General features: G+C 40.0%; 1 protein-coding gene across 7 annotated transcripts in view; it reads right to left on the bottom strand.

Annotated features, from left to right (window-relative positions):
- ADAMTS17 (ADAM metallopeptidase with thrombospondin type 1 motif 17) overlaps window positions 1-22,735 on the bottom strand; it is a 165,936-nt gene that overhangs the window by 76,249 nt on the left and 66,952 nt on the right. For all 7 annotated transcript variants that reach the window (XM_048956816.1, XM_048956818.1, XM_048956817.1 and 4 more), the window contains 2 exons: window positions 7,509-7,649; window positions 6,666-6,816 (listed from right to left, as the gene is read on the bottom strand). In XM_048956816.1, coding sequence (XP_048812773.1) covers window positions 6,666-6,816; window positions 7,509-7,649 — 292 coding nt within the window. The remainder of the gene's footprint in view (window positions 1-6,665; window positions 6,817-7,508; window positions 7,650-22,735) is intronic.

Raw genomic sequence — 22,735 nt, 5'->3', positions numbered from 1 at the left:
ATTCTGAGTTGATTCCCCTTTAGGTTAGTTTTCATATCAGTGCAATACTGTTAACTCAAAGAATGGCCTCTTCGTCAGCACTTATGGGATTGGAAAGTCATCAACATCGGACTAAGTGCACAGTCAAAGAGTTTGTTTTAACTTCCGAGGAACTGGTCTTTGAGAGTTAAAGTACCCTTGAGGAAATGGCCCTTCAGCATCAACTACTTTCCGGTGCTACCCTTTTTCCTTGCAGAACAGTACAAAAAATCCATGATAAGAATTTGAGATTTGTTAATGTTCTGTATAAGAGAAAACACAACAAACCGAGACCAGCAAACATGAAGGGTAGCGCGCTGGGTTTGGTTATCTGAGTAGATGGTTTGATATGCTTTACACCAGTTACCAAGACATGAATCCCTTATGCAATGCACCTAACTACTTATACCTACATACTAAGAGATTTTCTCATCTACAATCACGATACAATGTTGTATCGTGATACGAAGATTCCTCTTCGTATTTCTGGGAGAGAGAAAAAAAAATCTACTAAATTCCAAAGCAGTAACTACTATGACATACCATGCACACCACAGACAGATTAGGATGGTTTAAGTTTGAAAGAAATCAATTGGTTATATTCTTCTTTCTAACAGTAGATGATAGTCTAATGATTTGAAAAGCCCAGACAGCTCCTGTTTTGACAATGTTAGCAAAAGCAGTCTCCCTAGGAACTGCCCAAAGCATGCTTACAGACAGGAAGATGAGCCCTGACCCCTCTAGAATGGATGCAGCAGGGACTGTTTGCCAAGTATGCCATCATCTGTCATAGTAAAACTCTGCTCCTAGGGTTCTATGAAAAGCACTGCAGGAGAAATGGCGAGACAAAGAAATGTAAAAATTCCGTGTTGTTCATTTTGAAAGAAAAAAACAAAACTAAAAAAAAAACAATGGAGGGAATAAATAAAATGGAAACACAGACTGCATTTCTCAGCCATAGGGAAAGAGAAGAGAGGACTAGCAAAAATAAACACGGATATGTACACCCAGTGTTTAGATGTGGCTGTGAAGATTATGGGAGTTTTCTCTTGAAGTGTTTCACAGATGGGAAGTTCCCAGAAGGCCAGTGGGAGAGGTCTGAACGCCCTTCAAGCTTGTTACACACTATTTTCAGGCTGATACTCAATAGTATTTTGGCTAATTTCGTTAAGTTCAAGCTTCAGCTGTAGATGCCACATCACAAGGCTGTACTAATTCCTTCTCCCTCCCTCCATGTCTTAATAAGAAAAAGGTAGAATTTCCAAGCTCAAGTGCTTGATTCTTAATAGGCTATCTGTATTATTTTTAAGAGTTTGTTATTTTTATATTCTTAAATTTCCACATTGTATTTTTATAATTTTATTTTGGTTCCCCTCTCTCTTTTTATTTTTCTTTAAACCACTGCACCAGAATGTGTTTTGACCGTGTTCCAAACTGAAACACATACAAAAATTTCTGAAGCATTCCAATAATTGTAAACTGGGCTGTGCTGCCCAGGCAGGAACTCTGCTTCTCTCTCTCTCTCTCTCTTTCTCTCTCTTAAACAAAAAGTATTTCCACTGAAAATAAAGAGAAAAAGGTCTCTCTGCAAAGTACAGAAGCAGTGAAATAGGACACTTCAGTTTCATATGTTTCAACGTGAAAATAGTCTACATTTTAACAATCTGCATTAGGAAAACTATAAAATACAGTATAGCAATTGAGAAAATTGTTGCCTTTACTTATTAAAAAAATCTTCTAAATTTATTTTTAGAATTTCTAGGCTTCTTCCCTGCAACCCTCAGTTTTTCCAGCTACATTATTATTATATCATCATTTTCCAGATACATTATTATTGTATTTACACAGAAGTTAAAATGTGTGCGTGTGAAAGAAAATTCTGTCGGCACGTCCCTGGTGATATAGAAAATGACAATAACCTCTATTATTTTCAGAGGAAATCAGCTCACAATCTAAATGCCATGTTCTTGTAAATAGTCTATACATTACTAAATAATAGGGCTTACTATTGTTGTCTGGATCTCACAAATGACTGCAAATAAAGAAAACAGAGCCCTATTGATTCACATGCGTGGAGTCCAAGAGTCCACCCTGGCAGTCTCTTTGTGATTAATATCAAGACCACAGAAAGACCCCCATTTCCTTATATTATTATTATATTCACCATCAATACCATAAAATATGAAAACTGAAGGGATATTTACAATCCATTTAATTATTACAATTGTGGCTTCTTCTCGTTAATTACAGTTCCTCTTCCCTTACATTTTCTTTTCTGTTCCTTTCCCATTTTAGCCCAGAAGTCTATTCAGCCATGTCTGGCTTACAGTCAATTATGCCTTCTTGTTTCATGCTGCTGCTTTGCGGCTCTCAGAAACTGGGAGATGCATACATTTATTGCAAAACAACTTCAGTTCAAGGAAAACAGTAGAGCCAATTCTAGCTGTTTTAAATTTTCTAAAATCAGTATCATGTCAAAATCCACATTCCCAGTTACATCCGAGTTGAGTGCCCCTTTTTCAGCAAAAAACTTCCCTGTAGCAATGTTAATCTCTTCCCACATGCCATTTTAGCCTAAGCACAGTTTTGACTCAAAACAATGCTGAAAGATAATGGTTATGTAAAAACCCGCAAAAATGTGTTAATAATAAATAAGCCAAAAGTCATATTAAACAAAAAGCTGAACACTGGATACAAGAGATAGAAATCACATTTTTTCCATTAATATATAATTTCAGTGCAAAAGCCTCTATTAGTAGGCATGCCAGTCTGAAAAATAAACTCTGAGTTCAGATTATACACACAGGATATTTTCACATGAAATTATGATCAGTGCATTTTTATGCATTTCTGAGGAGAAACACCACTTCTGCTTTGAGACAGACTCAGTCATAAAGCATTTATGCTTTTTGTCTCACTGATCGCCTTGCTAAATGAAAGGACAGCAAAGTGTTAAAGTCTACTCTCTGCAGAGGTCTCCGTGGCTCGAGTGGGACAGAAGCCTTTTACTTCCTCCTGCGTGGGGGTCAAATGAATTCACAATACTTGATTCATCACAGAGATCTGAAGAACAGAGGCCAGGCAGGTTGAATTTCCAGTAATTTGCACAACCTAGCATATTGGCCCTGAACTCCCATCAGCATTCAGCAACCAGAGCCCAAAAAGGTCTCTGTGTTCAGGGTACACTGACAATGCACTATGCAGTGTCAAAAGTGCATTTTCTGATTTTGCTCAGAACTTGACAACAGTGGAATCCTTTATCTAATTTCTGCTAACAGCAACTTCTCTCCCTCGAAACAAAAAGGACTGTGCAAACTCTTAGGTGGACCAGAAATCCACTGCAAGAGGGCACGTAATCTTGTTAGTTATTACCATTATATACCATAATAGAAATAGTACTGTTCAATTAACAGAAATGATTGGTCCCTGCCTGACAACCCTCCAGCCTAAAAGCTCCTTAAACAGTCAACATGCACAAGGACATCTTACCTAACAGAGATGTTACAGAATCTGATCTTGAATTATGCAAGTAAGAAGTCGTATTTTACAACAGCAGACAATTGTAGAGTTGATTATCATGTGCTTACTCTGTTAATTAATGTTTTTTTAAATATTTTTAAATTTAACTATATTAAAATGTAGAGTCAGTGTCCAAATTAAAAAGGAATGCCCAAAGGTATAGTGTACATACAAGTCAGCCTACGTTATATTTTTTCATTGCTGTTTTACAAATTTGGAACAGGACAGCCAAGACCTACCTTTTTCTGGTTTGGCAAACTGTTACAATTCTGAAGGCCACTATTTTGTATTACCATAGATGGCTTGGTTTGGAAGGGGCCTCAAGGATCATCAAGTTCCAACCCCCGTGCTACAGGCAGGGCCACCAACCTCTGGACCTGGTACTAAACGAGATTGCCAAGGACCCCATCCAACCTGGCCTTGAACACCTCCAGGGATGAAGGTATTATGCCACATGAGTTACCATCAAGAACAAATATGGAAGAGGAATTGTGGAGACTCAATCTGAAATATCAAGATAAGGTTCAATATTCATGGTTTAACTATCAAGTTGGAGCAGTGTCTGAAGTCCAGACGCTGCCAAGCATTTAGGCACCTGGCTCTCTGTGAAAGCAAAGGGTATTATATTCCTTTAAAAATTTGTTTCTTGATGCCATAAGGGGAAAGAGCTTACTGTACAGAAAGTTTCTGTGGGTTCACAAAAAAAGTAAAATTTCAAATTTATCTCTGAAATTTGCTCTACAATCACCTGTACTGTATGCATTTTTGCATATAGGTCTCTAGTTTGCCTGATGTAATTATGTGGCTCAGCTATCCCCAATGCAACATTATGATGTAGGTCTTCTGTTAAGTAAGAAAAGTAGACAGTAGACACATGCCATCATAAAAAGACTGAACAGGCTAATTTCCTGAAGTTTATTTCCTTTTTGTAACAAATATTTACTGTCAAATGTTTATTACTTCTACATTTAGATTTTTTTAAATACTTTATTGAATTAAAAATACCACATTACCATTGGCTAGAAGAGGAGACAGCTACATTTGCCAATAATTTCTACAGCTAATGCCAATGACTAGTGCCAATTTTTTTTTTTGGTTCATATTTTTGTAGACAGCTTTGAGACTTACAATACAAGCATTCTGCAGATGAAGCATGAGAAACACAAAGGTGAAAAGAAAAAAATCTCTCAAGGTCTAAAAATTTAAGACGATCATTTCCTCAAGATAATTAATTTCATTGCCTTCAAACTCCATTTCAGAGTAGCATAACAGGAGGCAATTATTGACGTAAATTTATAGCATGTGCCATAATTGATCCAAAGCTTCATAGTGTGAATATTAAGTCTAATACACGCCTGATAGGGAAACATAAATACTTCTAAGTGTTTGTCAGCTCTTTTTAATTAGCAGAAGTTTTACAAGGCTTTTCCTCAGAAACTACTAAGGGTTTAGCAAACATCCTTTTCGAGGTGAGATTCTGAGGCAGGGATGGAAGGAAAGAACACAGCTTTTACTGTGTTCTAAGGTTAAAAATCATGGGAGACACAAATACCTGCTGTCTGTATCTTGCAGAGAGGAAAAGCACCTATTGGTTTGTTATTCTGGCAAGAAATTTGTTCCTGAAACAATTCCAAACTGTACTGGTGGACATGCATGAGAAATGCTGACCACCTAGCAGTAGGCTGACATTCTTCTTAAGCATCGGCCAATCCAGAAACAGAACGTGTTTGGGTTTTTTTCAGTCACAAGGAAAATAGTGAATATCTGTTCCAACACTAATCAAGCTTTGTGACACCCACACAAGTGGAAAAACTTTAACTATCCTAGGTAGATCTGGGATTTTCTTTACAGACCTAAATTCTAACATTTTGCTTCTTGTTTGGTAGTCCCAGTGGTCTGCATTTTCTTGGTGGATCTGGAAAATAGAATCTCTCCAGATTCTTTTCTTACTGTTTTAAATTAGCTTGCTTCCAAATCCAAAACAAATAAAACAACAAATTTGGAACTAAGACCACGTTCCCATGATTTGCACATTTTCAACAGTTTTAGTCATTTGGCACTTAGAAACCTCAGTTATCACTGATTATTATTTTCACTGTTAGAAATGATTTCAGATCTTGAGATTGTTCAGAATGGTATTGAAGGACAATTCACAAGTGGCTAATCAATGACAGCAAGAAACCTGACTACTCTATACCTATCTAGAACAGATTTTGCTCCCAGCTGGTACTGGTTACATGATACAGGGCTTCATAACTTTCTTCTGGGTATTTCTGAGGCCATGATGGAAGTCTTTTTCCAGTCCCTATTTGAAGTGAGATGTAGACAAGCTCTGGTGAGGATACAAGACATCTAATTACATGTAAGACTTTAGGAAGAATTTAGATATCTAAGTTCAGAAATTTAGACAAAAGAAAAAAGTCAGAAAAATAAGTTAGGAAAGTTAGGCTGCCTCATCTCAAATACGATCTACTTCTAGAAACACCAAAAATCACCTTTTCTATTATGCTGCCCAGCCATATGATACAAGCCATGTTGCACCCAAAGTGTGACTAAACATCATTTTGCTTAGAAAACACATAGGAAGGGGCCTGATTCTGCATAAACATTTAATTGATACCACAAAGGAAAAAGTCATTAATATTTCCTTTGCAAGGAGTTAGAGTCAGCTTATAAGGACACTGTAATGGTCCAAAGGTAAAGTCTACTGAAAGATCCACACAGACATCTAGTAGGAGAGCTTTCCTGTGAGTTTGCCTGTAGTTTCCTACTTTCATCTCAGCTGAACTATCAGGAATACAATCTCTATTGAGTCCTTCTGAGAAACAGTGTTGAAAGGGAAGAGTGCCTAAATTAAGAATGAGTACAAACAGAAGTTCTTCTGTGTCTGCTGTGGGACATTAACAAGACCGATGTGGGGAAAAGAAGAGGACTGCAGAAATACGTATGTGCTGTTGACATGAAAACCAAAGAAAGCTTGTCTACTGATTTTGTATCAGCAGCGCTAAATACTCCGAAAATCCCACTACAATTCTGAGGAAGGCACAGACTCCTTCACTTCCTCAACATTAAACAGCTGTATTTCCACATCCCAACCTCATTTCCAGATATACTCCACGAGCTCTTACCTCCATATTTTTACAGAATGTAGCATTGGTCCCAAAGAGGATCTGGCACTGTTCATCGGCACTGTAGTGCATTCCTGGCAGCTTGTGAGGGAGCCGCACTGCATATTGGCTTCGGGGGTCTGTTACTAGCAAACAGGTGCTGACCTTGGACCTGTGGAGTGAGATAATTAAACACGCCTTTAAGGGAAAGCACCTTTGAACTGGAATGTTAGATCACTGCTGTAGAGCAGCTGTTGTCCTATCTTTAATAGGGAATCTGATGACCTTCTATGAAATAGTGATGATTTTCCCAATATCTTTCTGGAAGCTGAATCAATAAGCCTATTAATAGAAAGGTTCTTGAGAACTCATCCTCTACCTCAGGCCTTGAAGCAGAATACACTGCATTTACATCATTCTCTGTAAATATTTGTCTGAAATCTGATGGGGACTCAATTCTGCCCTTAGGCTAAAGCCTAGTAGCTTTACAAGCTTTACAAAGATCCCTAGAAAGCCTTCTATCAAGTCTCACCTGAATCCCCCTAGCTGAATTTTAAGCCCTTGGCTTCTTATCTAGCACAGAAATAAAGGAAAGATTTTTGCCTTTGTCTTCAAAACAATTTTTGACAAACTGGAATATCTTTGAGTCATCTTCCCTCTGTCAGGGACCAGAGTGGGTTCAGATGCAACTCCTTTTTCAACTTTACACTTTAATGTAAACTTCTCTCATTATTTTCCTTTCACTTCCACCTCTATTCCTAATTTCCCATGCTGAATCCATTCCTAGAAATAAAGGCACTACCTGCTTTCAGAGTTTAACTGTATGTGTAAGACCACAATGAAAGAGTACGGTGCAATCCTTACTTTAGGAAGTTTTCAAGGTCATCGCGACTGCATGAAGACCAGGAGAGGTCACTGGGGTTCCTGCCCTTGACCCATTCTCCAGACATAATATGAGACCTCCCTGCACAGGGAGGATGATCGTCATCATGGCTCATTCCCATGCTGTTTAATTAAAACAAAACAAGAAAAACGTCTATCAAGTTACCACGTTGGACATTTTCAAATCTCACAGCTGTTAGCAGAGTCAGGAAGAGGCTACACAAATAATGCAGAAATATTCACTTCATGCTGGAATATGTCTCATGAATAAACTATAGAGTTGTTTATATTTTTTTATAATTGTATATATATATGTGTGCATATATGTATAATATATAAAATTAAACTATAAATGGAAGGTTCCTTCAATTTATCCACTGCCTTAACTTCACCCAGGTTCTAATATTTGTTTGCTGGAATTTTTTAAATGTGCTTCACCTGGGTTTTCCTACTAGAAATTTTAACTACTTGTGGGTTCATGAAGAGTCAGCCTGGATGTAACAGATCTGAAGGATATCTGCTAGAACATCAAAGATAGTATTTACTGAAAATTTGGAATCTCTTTCCCAAATCCAGTGGATACGACTCCTACGACCACGCTGATAAAATGGTCAAACTAACGCTAGAGATGGGCCAATTTTGTTGCTCTCTCAGGGTAAATCTGCAGCAATTCCTCTCTTAAGAAAGATTTCCCTAACTTTGTGGCATTACACCATCTCTCTCATCTAACTCTGAAGTGTTGAGTTTCTGTTTAGATCACACGGTCTACACTGGCCTTTCGGTCTTAAATTATTCTGTGACTCTATGATGACTCTAACAGCAAAGCTCAGGTAGCCTGAATCAGAATCAAGCTCCCATTTTTGCAAGCACTGTCCAAACAAGCACAGACTGCCCCATGCCAGCAAGAAGAGAATATAACCTACTCAGCAAAACAAGCAATCTAAACAAACAGTACGAATGGTGTAGTAAGATATACTGAGAGGAACTTAAATACATTCACTGAGAATTTTAGTGTTCTAAAACAAAAAGTCTTACTTTAAAAGTTCTCTCCACTCTACCCCTCAGGACACTTCTGCCATTAGAAATGTCCACCATGGGCTGCTACTGTAAATCACCTTTCAGAGGAGCCTCGCTCTGCTGTCTTTCTAGGAAGGTGAATCTCCTCTGGATGAGGTGAGCCTTCAGGAACAGCTCCAAAGGCAGCAGAGAAGGATCAATGATGTACATAGGTTCATCTGCTGCACCAGTGAAATGTCAGAAGTCCTAAATGGCAATTCTGCACTCAGCTTATTGTATTGTGCTGCCCAGCAGCAAAAGAAAGTTAAGGATTTTCCATCCTACTTCAAAACAACCATTAAAATTATTTTTGAAGTTATACAGAATAATAACATTTTGAGATGTTAACATCTTTCCTTTGATTCCAACGTGAAGTGGAAAACGGTTTTCAGACAAAATGTGTCACGTTTGGCCAGGGTCACATTTTAGCAAAGTAACAGCCACCAGCGTTGGGCCAAAAACAGATTAACAGGAACTCTGTAGGTCTCCAACCTGCTGGACTGAGCAGGGCAGAAGCAGTCCCTTAAAAAATGGTATTGGACGCTTTAATGCACGTTATTTCTTCAAGGCTCCTGTTTGCTTTCTGACTACACTCTTGGCTTTGCTTCTTTCCATTTTTGGGATTCAACTGTTCAAAATCTAAACACAACATACATTTCTAGTTGCAATGAACCAAAACCAGCTTCAGCAGCTTGATAATTATGGCTTAGATTAAACCACCAGTTATGCTATTTTTAGCTTAAAGCGAAGATTATACAGCAGTCTATTATTCTAGGTTTATCTCCAGGGACATTATTATTTCTAGCAAAACTACATTTAACAATTTTTAGAAGTTCACAGCTATGCTTGTTTTTAAACCTTTGCGGGTTTTGAACACAGCAGAAACATTAACATCAAGCACATTTTGTTTGATGCAGGCAGGAATAATTTAACAGTCTATTAGTAAGTCTGACTTAAAAACAGCAAAGAGTGAAATTCCTGCTCCGTTGAAGTGAATGGGAGTTTTGCCATTGACTTCAACGTTGCCTGCGTTTCACTCCAAATATTTTACTCATGTTGTTTCTACAAACCGAGAAAACTGTTCACATGCTAGGAAGAAAGTTCCTGCAGTATTCCTGCAATGCAAATAAGCCCGTGTTACTGAACTTGAGGAAGGGAAGACCTGAACACGATGAAGCAAGTCAGGTAAATTTGTTGGAATTCCTCCAGAGGAAACTTTGCTTGTCTAAAAATGCCAGATCAGAAGGCCTCCTGTAGTCACACTGCAATTGTGTTAACTTTTCTAATGGAAACAATGCAGGTTTCCAAGGTTTCTGCCAGCTTGCCTGCCTTGTGACTGCCACACTGTTGAGGCTTGAACTTATGTCCCCTAGATTTCTGCTCTGACAAGGTTTCTATGGCATGGGACTCAGCAGTGCATGCTCCCATTCTGGTAAGTCCTTGTTGTCAATTCAGCTGTCCCACATATTAAAAAAAAAAAGGTGGAGAAAAACTCACACATCTTCCCAGCTTTCCAACCTGTTTCAGAATCCCTGATTTTATCTTTTCCATGGAAGGCTAGTTTGTTTTAGAGCTCCTTAATTAAGAAATGTTTTAGCTTTCTGATTACTTGTTCGTTGTAATTTATTAAAAATGGGATAATTTTGTTGACAAACAACACAGGCAAGTTACTTATTAGTACAAATCTGTCCTTAATTTTATTTTAAACCTGAGTTCATGAAAGACTCCTGCTCAGGAGAAATGCTGAGGCTAATACTCATTGCTCAGATTAGATTTTGCAGGGGTGTTTGGCGCAAAAAGAACATAATCTCTAAAAAGACTGACTCAGGACTCACGTCTCAGAGCTATTTGCAGGCTTCTTGTGAAATTCTTTCAAGGTTTACTTGTGTGGAAATTGCCGCTTTTCTGAATCACTCCTGGTTTCTTAGCAGAAATTCTTTAAAAAGTCATAAGTGTAGAGGAATTGAGCCTGAGATATTGGTACGAATCAAAGTAGCCCTGCTAAGTCAGAAGAACCATGCCAGTTTATATTAGCTTGGGATCTGGCCTCAAGGTATATAAGCAACCTCTACTGGCCCCTCGCTGATGAGTTTCTGTTAGAATGAAACCAGCAACACCTTTGGAGTCTGTTTTAATTGGCAGAGCAGAACTTTTCCCAGCATCTACTTTCCCTTACAATGATTCACTCGAGGAAAGGACTAAATGACCTGCTGGACTAAGGCATACCCTAGCATGCTAACACATTCTTTTCTGAAGTTCAAGGGTCTCCAGTGACAACAAAGGGATCATTTTTTCCTAAACACATAGTAAATGTAATGCCATGCTAATTCATTTCATTAATATGCTCCCCTGCTTTTAGCAGAGATAAATCAGACAGAGCATTATGTATTTGTACTAAACAACAATGCAAGTGCTGATTCAGTATTCTGCCTTTTCTTTGTGATCATCTAATCTTACCTGCTACTCAGAAGTTCACGCGGAATTAGAAGCACATAATCAGTCTCTTGAAATATTCTGTCACGAGAAGGAGTTCTATTCTTACACAAACAGATCATGAAAACAGAGCCAATAAAAATGGCTCTTAGATTAGGTTAAATTGGCACTACATAACCTTGGAGACCCCGTGTGCTGCTCGGGTCATTAGTATCCATTTTACCAAGGGTGGCAAACACATCTGCATAATACCTTTTATGTTGCAAAGCCAGCACAGCCATTAGAGATGAGCAGGACTCAGTTTCACTTTGTGCTCTTACTACCACAATCATTAAATCCATTCTATGCAGTTAAATATCAGCCTTTGGTTCATCACACTCTCCCTCCTGAAGATAACAAGATTCCACACAGGCAAGCAAGAATGGCTGGGACTGTCAGCTTTTCAGCAGGGTCCCTTCATTGTGTATTTATTCAGAGTAAGCACAATGGGACTCTGGTTTCACACTCCAGATTCTCTTCTAATGTAAATAATGCAACGATTATCAGTTGACGACACAAGGTATCGCTGATGGAGTCCCACAGCATATTTATTATTGATTACCATATGTGAGTCCAGAAATAAGCTGACTGACCTGAGCTCTGCCTGTTAACAGAGTCATGACATGGCAAGCTTTATCCCAAGTCGCTACAAGGCAACAAAACCAAATCTCTTTGAAGCTGCTTTTTGCAAAATGAGACTCTGCTATGAATAAAAAACACCACGCAGTCTCTCCATACTCTGGCCTCTCTGAAGCCTGTGCTCCCTTCCAGGACACCACTCTCTGTCAGAGTCTACACAGCAATTAGAATTGGGTCAGCATGCCAGAATTACACTCTGGGCCTGAGCTGGCCAGTTTCTTGTGTAACTCTTTTTTAGCTAAATGCAATTAAGACGTTTGTTTTCCCACAGCAATACTAAATAAATGCACTTGCTTTGTTTATTTTGGTCATTAGTAAAGCTTCTCCTCTAGACAGTAAATGTAACTAAACTGTTCTGTTTACCCTTGGTGCTTTTTCCAATGTTTCCTGTTATTTTTTAAAAGCCTGAGCCAAAGCCTACCAAAGCCTGTGGAAAGCCTTCAATGCACAGTGCACTGCACCTCCAAGTTCTTAGGCCATGTATACAAATCTTCATCCACTATGACTCTCAACAGGTTTCCTACTAAAAGCCCCACATCTGAGTTTAAGAATAATGCCAAAGGCTGAGGGAAACTGATTTAAAATATGATTTAAGCTTTTCAAACAGCTGCACGTTTGTGGCTGGTAACAGACCACTGAAAAACCCCAAGGTTTATTGTCACACACTCCCCTTCTGGAAGGGAGAGATTATAAAGTAGGGGGAAGACACACAAGTTTGATGGAAAACATCATCAGCTGTAAAAACAAATGCTTTTCTTCAAGCAGAAAGAGACTGGCAAGGTAAATAATGAAGTATGATGAAGAAAAACCTAAAAAAAAAACCACACCCAGAAGTGGAAATACCATGAACTACTACTACTCCCTCTGTTTCAAATAAGCACTTCAGCTGCCTATTAATAAGAGATTCTCCACAGCCTCTCTGCAAAAGCCAAACCTTTCCATTGGTCTGCACAGAGCTCAGGGTGAGTCAGATGCTGATTCACTTTAGAAATGAGTGGCAATCAGGGCTAGTAAGGCTACCCGAGGTGACCTGGCTGTCATTATAGCTGTTTGTTAAACTTGTGCACGACACACAGTTGTCCTCCACACAATCAGCACTCATGCCTAAGTCACCATTTCTCTGAAGGACAATAGAAGAGGATGATCAGCTGTCAACACAGAAAAGAGGAAAGTGGTCTGTCTCATGACTACAGGCAGTGTAATCCAAAAGAGAGTCTTTCAATACTTGAAGGACCAACTCACAAATAGTGTAAGCTCAACAAGACATTCAAAAGGAAGGGCTCCTCGGATCCACTTGTCCCGTAGACCAACATGGACTCAAAGAATCAAGCAAAGGTCCTGCTACAAAAATGTAACAGACTGGCATAGAAGGCAGGTTTTTGCATTCTTGGCTGATCCTTATTTGCTGGAAAGCATGCTTTCACTACCTGTGTTTGTAACAGGAGGCTCTCAGCCCTTTTCTAAAGCGTTCTGTTTTTGCAAAGCAGCAGTGCTGTAAGAGTTCTGTGCAGTACCAGAAGTTGCATGTTACAGCAGGGTAGGTCACTACCGACCTTCTCAAGAGAGCACATGGGGAAAAGTCATTCCTTGTGACTCACCTTGTCCCAGCACACCCAGAGGTGATCTAGCATTAACCACAAAGCCAGGATTTGGGGCAAATTTCTGCCTAAACCCCATGGTGGCAATTAAATGCACAGGGAGGGCACACATAACAGCATCCTCACTCAGTGTGAACGGGAAAGAGGAAAACTGTAACTTAACTTGCTCTGGCATTTCAGTGTAGGCAGGATGAGAATACCAAATGGAAAGCCTGCTATTTACATGCCGTGGGCACAAGTCCCACTTTTATCCATATAGAGGACAAAATTCCTCCCACTTCCTGCTTCCTATTGGGTCTCCATGAATTGTTGAGATGGGAATTTTATCTCTATACTGCATCCAATTTCAGCTACAAAGGAAGATGCTGACATGGAAGGTTATACAAGGTGCATGAGAACGTTAAGCATGAATATTAAACACAAATCAACGTAGATCACTAAGCAGAGAATGTATGTCAACAGTTCTCAGCAGCTACTGACTTGGGCTGGATTTGAACCAACAACTTAGAAGTGGGAGACAGTATATCACATAATCAAGCCTGTGAGTCGTCCAGTCCCAAATCGAGTTCAATGTTAGGAATTTTTATTAACGTTTGAAATTGAAGCTGTGTCACTGGAAAGATGCCTACTTCTGAACTGGTTCAACATGTTTAACATTTCAATATAAAATGCTGATATCTTGCAAGTTACGAGGCTTCCAACCAGTTGAGAATAACAGGCAGAAGTGAGGCATAACGGAGACACAGAGGAACAGAGTTGCTCATTAGAGCTGAAATTATAATAGGAGGTGCAATGCAAAATGAGGACAGGAAGTTTAAAGTAAGATTGACCTAGGAAGGTGATGCATCTGTGAAGTAAATGAAGAGATGCAAAGACAGCCAGAGGAGTCAGAAGGGAGTCCAAGTGAGGCTTGGATGGAGGACAAACTAACAAATGCTGGGGAAACACGCTGGGGTGAGCTGCGCTGGGAAAGAGTCACTGAAATAGCTTGCATAACCTTCTTACACAAACAGAGGTCACCAGGTCCGTTGGCTTAATGGAAAACAGGCTATTTCACCTTGTGCTTTTCAAAGACATAAACACAGTTATTTAAATATAACTCAACTATTTCAGAAGTACTCTGGTGAGCTGAGATGAAGAGGGGAAGACAACTGTACTTAAAGCATTTAAAGTAATCAAAGACATTTATTATGTGCATAATGTTATCCACGTGAGGGTGGGTGCTATTGTTTTACTTATCATTTTAAGGGAGTCATGACTAACAGACTCTTATAGTCATAAGTAAGTTTATTCACTCTCTAATGATGAAGTAACCAGACATTTTCTATAGTTATCTGCTCATCAAATAAACAAGAAGTCAGCGATGGCAAGTGAGAACACTTGAATGTCTACGGTGAATAGCAGTGTGGAAAGCTGTGGTTTATTCAGCTGCATGACAGATCCAGCCCTATATGATATGGTTTTGATTTAACAATAATTATTTCTTCTGCCATAGAATCTGTAAGGCAGCAATTATGGGCTTGTGAAGAAAAGGTCATGCAGCACACATTAGAGACTAACATGGCAGACACAGGCCCACAGCACTGTTCTCACCCAAGCACTTCATCTGAAAGCCTGCTGCCCCAGTGGTCCTGGATACCGGTAACTGAGCTGGCCTAACCCCTCTGACATCAGTGGCAGTCCTTCGAGTTGGTTTGATGGAAGTTAGACCAGAGCCATGAAGATGAATCACCTTATGATTACTTCTCCAGCAATAACATACTGGTCTACACTATTAACTACGTTTTCCAATAGACATCAAGTTTCTCTCTTGAGATTCCTTGGTGCCTGTTCTGCAGAGGGGCTGCTTCTCAGCAGGACAGGCAGTACTTGAAATATTCCAAGGCTTTTGGTAAGATGAAAGTCTCCAGTTGCAACACAGCTGAACACTCACCATCACAATGGTCTGCCTCTGTCACATCTGATTTGTGGGATGCAGTCCTGACATAGCAATGATTCAGTGTTTCTGGTAAGAATAATCAGCAGTGGGTAGTATACAAGGTAGCAGAAAAGGGAGTGCTCCAGCAAATACAAAGTCCTAGGAAAAGCTGAATTTGATCAATACGTGCACAAATAAACTTGGTGGAAACTTCACATTGAAAAGACAGAATTATCTCAAAACAGCACTTCTTTCTCATCTTAACATCCACTAAGGAGTTCAACATAACACCTAAACCAAATCTCTAAACGTGAGAGCTGCCAACCTGTTGCGAGAGCTGTCAGCAGTATGACTTAGACGCAGAAAGGAATGTGATTATGTAGCAGAGTTAACAGTTCACTACCAGTACAATCTCTCAGAGCACAGGTGGGGTCCTGACCTGTTCAGAATCTCATCTCTTTAAAGGAAGATCTGTAAAGCCACAAAGCAAGGTGTAACTTGCAGTCACGAGGGGGTGAGCATGTAAAGGCTTCAGTAGTCCTCTCCTCTACTACATATAGACTCAAATAGTTTGACCATGTTAATGTAGAAAGGAACACAGCTGAGCACAAGCAATGAGCACGTAGGAAAGGCTTATGCAATGAATCCAATCATAGGAATACTGTCCAGCATCATACAGCAATGATTGCCCAGGGCTAAATGTGCTCCTTCTCTGCCCTTACATCCTCTGAAGAGGATCAGGAGCTCACCACACTTACAGTAACAGTTTCACAGTCTTTTATGAGCTCATGACAGTTCACAGAGATTTCCTACCCAGCCTTTCTTTTTGGCACTATGAGCCTCACCATCATCATCTTACAGCATGTACATTTCTACACCCTCTGCATCCCCAGAGACCCACCCCATCTTCGCAGCAGTCATTCAACCATATGATCTGCATTTCTACTTCTTTTCCTTGCCAACAACGCACAGAGACAACAGCAGCACCACTAAGAGTCACGGACTGTTATAACAGTCTGAAGACTGTTGAAGGGGTGAACGCTATACAAAAACTACTCATACCATACATTAAAGTGACTACTGACTAGAAAGGCTGAATAATAAAACTTCTCTCCAGCTACTTGCCATGATCACTGCTGAGCTGTGAGCCTAAAGCAGGAATAAAGTTATCTGAGGGTCAAAGTGTAACATCTCCATGAAAAATGTATATATTCAGCCATTCCCTTGGCCTCCACAAGATTTGACCCACTTCTTGGGCATGAAAAATGTACACTTTCTTCCTCTCTTTCTTTCCTTCTCTCTCTCTCTCACTTTCTTCAGTCTGGTTTCAGAAAGGAGCACCATGAATGAAAAAAAAAAACACAGCAGTGGGCAGAGAAAAACTGCACATTTCTCTTTTTTTTTTTTCTTATGGTAAGCAAAAGCTTCTGCACTCCATCTGCAGCTCCTTGTATGCAGAGAACACCCTGGTGCATCACAGCAGTAACATGCTGAAACATAACAAGCTGCTTGCTTTCAGCACTGCCAGGAAGTGGGTGAGAACAAAACCCCACAAAATGTGACTTGCATTTCCTCAACAGATGAAAAGTAAATATAAATCGTAGGGTGTGAAAAAGACAAAACCCTGATACAGATGGGTGGGAGACTTGTTCATGTGCTATGGAATACAGACAAGAGCTCAGTGAGAACAGCTGACAGCTTTGTCCTTCAAGATGTTACCAACCTAAGAAGTAAGCTGCAAGTAATCACCTGAGTGCGCTTCCCTGAAACTTCAAAGAAAACAGCGAAAGCCTCCAGTCAACTTCATTAATTACTGAGAATAAAACCTGAACCAAGAGATGCAACATAAGACGCTCTTAAAAGAAAAATCTCCAGAGAAAGGAGAAACACTGAGCATATTTGTTAAATATGTGCAACACGAGTAACCGCAGATGTCCCACACTACCCCACCAGGAAGCCACCCACTACTGAGCAATGGGGAAAAGGCAGCCTGAGGAACACACTGTTCCTGTGGAATCAGGAATGCTGGCTGTCTTCCCCAGGCTTGGAGATGAATTCTGCATTCATGAAGGTGGGAATGAGGAGATGGCAAACATCAAAAGACAGAGGCATGAAGTAACTGTAATGTGCGTAATTCTACCAGCACCAACTCTTCAAAAGTCCCCAGAGAAGCCAGAGGATACATGCTTCCAGAACAGTAGCAACCCTGTTCACAGGGAAAAAGTATTTTTCAGCCTCTTTCTTTTATTCTTTCTTTTGATGTAGGTTGCCAATCATTGTGGAGACCTAGTGCAAAAAAATGATATGATGTGATATCTCACACCAAGTCACCAACAAGTCAGGTGAACGCAGGGGACAATAACAAACCCACGTGTTCTCTTTTGCTTCCAAGAATGAAAAAAAGGAAATCTTTCTAGAAAAAGACATTGCACAGGGAGCATGTGACCCAATTCTGCTAGTTCCAGTTATAACCCAACAATGGATCATTTTGCAAGAGCCAAAACCCTTCTGTTGAAGGCACTTGCTGCAAGGATATTTTATTTTTCAGTTGTATCCTTGTCACAGCCATTCCCACCAACATAGGCATGCTTCTACCCCTACCAGAAATTTTGTTTCTAATAATGCTCCCCTTATGTACAAGCTCCCTTAACTCTTGGGATTTTCATGATGGTGCTTCAGGGGGAAAAAAAAAGCCATAATCATTGCATCATCCGGCCTTGTCTGTTAAATGACTTAACAGTTCAGAACACTATGTTACTTGTCTCACTTGTTCCATCAGAGGGGAGACTTGATATCAAACAAGAACACTGCAAATTACGGCTTGGTATCAAAGCTCTTTTGAAGTGATACGTTCAGAGCAGTACTGAACTGGAATTCTTTGGGTACTGGAGATGCTTGGTGGCAAACCTCAAGGAACATGAAGCAGAGACTGCTTTCATATTGTAAAAGAACATCACGTGAAGAAAGGTAAAAAAGGCAACTTGACAAGAGATATTATTGCTCTGAATGACCTTGGCTTGAATGTGCTAATTTGAAAATGAATTACAGAGAAACATAAAACCCTTCTTACAGGAGCCTGCTCATATAATCCAGAGAAGGTGCACACAATAATGCATTTTACAAACTGGTAAGGCTTAAAATACTGTACAGTTTTCAGAATAAGCCTCCAAACGTGTACTGTAGCAATAAAAAAGAAAATATCAACAGACACAGTAAGACATAAAATATATATACATACATATACTCAGTGGAGAAGATGACACTTAAAAATGAACAGATGGGAGTTGATACTTGTGCACATGAGCAGAAAAGTAGAAGTAACTATTATAATGCTCCTGTGGGAAAACCAAGTTTTCCACGTGCTTGTTCAGAGCTACTCAATGCAGGCAATCTGCATTTTTAGCAGAAGTCAAACAGCAATGATCACAATGGATGCTAGACAAGAGTTCTGTCTTCCTGAGCTAATTCTACCACATGTCAAGCTGCAAGCAGTTCTAATTCAGATAAAGAAAGTGTTAGGATGGAACTTACGCACTGAAAGGTGCTTTTGAGAGGAAGGAAGGAAGCTGTGCTTTTTCCTCTATTTCTGAAGTCTGAAGACTACCCAAAGCAGGAAGCCAACTATTCGTACAAAGCATTTCCTTATACTCCCTAGTTTTAATGTTCATAATTAAAATGAATATTAAAAATATATATATTGGAAGTTTGCCATTTTACCAGTGATCTTCATAATGATGCTGGTAAACAGCAAGCTGGCAGCAGGTGGAAAAGACAGGCAGATTCTGGATTCTCATGGGCAGGTGAGCACCAGCTGCTAGAGACTGGACATCAGAAATTTCTGCAATGTCAAACTGTGCCACACACAGGTAAGATCTGCCATGCAAAATAAGCACTGCGGTAGAATTTAGAGGAGAGAAGGAAGGCAGATAAAAAACTCTCATTACTAAAAAGCTCAACATACTAAACTAATCAGAAAGGAAGGAAACTTTTCAAACCAAGAAAATTCAGGGAGAACAAACCATTACACAGATCAGAAACAAGAACAAAAGCAAAAAATCTGAGAGAACTTCAGGGCTTCTCTTCTAGAAAACGGGGTTCAAGCAATGATATACATGACAGAACTCCCTGTCGGCACCTTAGGAGGACTTAGAAATGGAAAGCAGTCACTGGGAACAAACGAGTCCTGTTTATTTTGTTTGTCCAGTAACAACTTCTTGATGAATTTCATTCTACAACACAACTGCAGTCAAAGAGGCAGCCAACCTTGTTCCACTACAGTGCTGCCTTCCACTGACATAATGGTAAAGGGAACCGCATTTTTAGAAGCAACATCATTTCCATTGGCATTGCTGCTGCTGAGTTACGACAGAAGGCTTTTCCAATGACAGTCTGGGATTTATCATCTTCCACAGAAATGCAGTCATTTTCACCTGGAACCTGTCGAACTCAGCAGGCCAGGCAGACAGCCTGGGTTTCAAACTATTGGAACTCAGCTGCTAGTGGAAAAGTAAATACTTCTGCTAGATTGCTGCCCTTGTTTAAGAACAAATGATTATTTGGTAAATGGCACTTGCAAACCCAATAATTCCTGTGTTTCTGTGTACTGTGGAGGTCATACAATGGGGGCTTGTGCTGTTCCTATGCTTTGGGTCACTGGGGCCACACGGCTGTTGCCAGCAAAGCCAGTAAAGTATGAAACCAGAATCCCAGTAGCAGGAAGCATATAAAGGATTTGCCAAATCGTTATAGCCCAGCTATTATACATGGCCTTGGCTTACTCAGCAGAATTACCCTTCAAAAAGAAAGACATAGCTGGCAAAGCCACAAAGCTGTTGATAAAATGAAACTGTGTTGTCTGAGAGTTTCTAAATAACTGTTGTTTGCTTGTTTGGCACAGTTTTATTAGGATAAGTAAAGCTGTACAAGATGCTCAAAAACAAAGAAATTAGTGGGTCTGTGACAGAACGTTGCTTCACTGCACAGACATCTTTCACAAAGCATAGAGTAAAACCATAGAAATCCTTGCCCAAAACCACACAAATGCTTGCCACAAGCATCCATGAAGCAATTGGAGGTAGATGTTCCCATGCACAGTTCCAATGTGGTTTACTCCAATACTATAAACAGACAATCAAACTCAGAAGACAACAAGAATGAGAAAATACACACGTGACAGAGGGAAGGCACCTCACCACTACGCTAGGATTATCAGGTTTATTCATTACAGCTGCAAATACCTTGCAGTTTTATACACAACTTAAACAAAACCAATCATATAATCCAAAGGCTAGCACATGATCAAACCCCTCCATTTCTCCTTCACAGTTGTATTTTTCTCTGATTTCCCCAGAATTTCTGCCTCCTTCAAATTCTACTCAGCTTCTACCAAACAACTTCACACCTTTAGCCCTGCACTCAAACTGATCATCCACGAGGACGCACGTATGATTCTGATCTTACTAAAACAACTTGCCCAGCCAAAGTTAACAGCAGCAATGTTCCACTTCTGGAATTCAATATGACAGAAGATATACAAACTAAGATAACTTATGGTAGGCACAGACACATGGTCTGTTTACTGGTGCTCCACCTCGACCTGTTTCTCAACGTCTCAAGTCAAACCACCCATACCTGCAGAAGTTTCCACTGATCTATTGTTATTTATTTACATGTGTTCAGATCTGTATCTGCCTTTGATCTCTGCTTCCTTGTGACAAACTCAGGATGCAGTTTTCAGAAAACTGTCGTCAAACTACTAATATTAAGCTTAGGTGTACAATAATTTTCTTTCGGTCTCAGTGTGTTACTGAAGTGGAATAAGCATCCACTGACAATTTGGGTTGCATCTACTTATCTTTCAAAATCAGTGTGTTATGAAATAGTTATTTAGGCTTGATCATGCTAATTTTGATGTATAAAGATACATTATGAATTAGACAGTGTCTAATTATGTCTGCGTGGAGCTGTGCAGAGGAGCAGTTTAACTGTGAAAATGTGCTTGTAATTATCTGCAGAAGAAGAATGAAACCTGGGAGGAGGGGAATAAGGGAGCATGGGAACAGAGGGACATTCCACAACTGATTTACAACACAAATGGCAGAAAATAAAATTAGCAACTCCAGGGTGGGTACAGACTGCTGCCAGCATTTTTGGCCAGCCTCAGGGTATGTCTACACAGCAGTCGGTCACTCCCAAGAATCCCAGGGCTGCAGTGTACTGGAACAGCAATACTCAAGTGAGATTAAAATGGAGTGTGCTGGCACTAGCAGAATTTAGTTGAGACACTAACTGTCTGAAAGAAACTGTGCAGCTACTTAGGAAGTCTTGGTGCAACAACACAGTTACTAGTACCTGAGCTTGTCAGAGTAAAGCTTGCATGGGATCACATCATCAATTTCTGGTCCCCCACAGGATCCAACTGACCTTGATTTCCAACCCCTACAAAGGCAGACACGAGTTCCAGCACATTGTCTTCTGCAGCATGGTCAAAGCAGCCACAATGACTTTTATAAAGGCACAGAAGGAATTGCACCACTGCTCCCACAAGACGGAATCTACACTCAAGCCACCAGCAATGCCATCAGAGAGACATACACAGCCACAAGGCAGCCATCAAACAGCCACCATCCCTGAGCCATCAAGTAAATGGCACTAAGCTACAGAGCAATGAGATCAGCACCTCTTTGCCAGGTCTCTATACAGTAGAACATACATGGACAGGAGTAAGATACGCCTGTTGGTGACTACAGTCTTGGACTACATGCTGAAATACTACTCTGGAGGTCTTGAGCATCCATATGAAACTTTTCAATTCAAAAATGCATTATGATGAAATCTTTATGCACTGGAGGGAAGATGTTAATTTCCTGTTTGGTTCTTAGGAAGTATGCTTCTACACCTGCACCACACTGACCCGGACTTGGCATTGCAAGTTGTCACAGGACTTTTTTCTGTACGTGCTTTGCTTCAGCTGAAGACACGCTCAGCCTACAATATTTTCCTGTCCTGCCTTACAGCCATTTCCATGGCAGAATCTCCCTGCTGGGTGCTGCACTGGAACAGCAAGGTTTTTAACAAGATTATTAGCATAGATATCAGGCCATAGAGGAAACATCCAGAGACCATTCTACCCTTACCAGCAACACCATTATTCTTTGAAACACACCGCAAAAGCCATGCTTAATTATGAAGCAAATAATTACACACCTTAAAGTCATGTTAACCAAAATGGATCAATCATTACTTACATCTAAAGCAAATCATTGTTACAGTCAGAAACATGATGGTTCTAAATTCTTCTCTTTGCTGATTCCAAATCCAGAGCTCTTAGATTTGTGTACTAGAGGCATTTTTCTTTTTCTTTTCTTTTCTTTTTTTTAACCTTTGGACTCATTTTTGTTCTCATCTGTTTCAGCTTGAAGTCTGAGGCCGTGCAGTTTCAGCCTGCTGGCAACAGACTGCATCTTGCTTATTGTTAGTTGATTTTGATTCACTTTCTTAAGGGCATCTGACACAGCATGGCTTCC

The sequence above is a fragment of the Lagopus muta genome, chromosome 10 (assembly GCF_023343835.1).
Source record: "Lagopus muta isolate bLagMut1 chromosome 10, bLagMut1 primary, whole genome shotgun sequence".
Lineage (NCBI taxonomy): Eukaryota > Metazoa > Chordata > Aves > Galliformes > Phasianidae > Lagopus > Lagopus muta.
The sequence above is the reverse complement of the archived record's forward strand: the minus strand, read 5'-3'. Positions and strand labels throughout refer to the sequence as shown.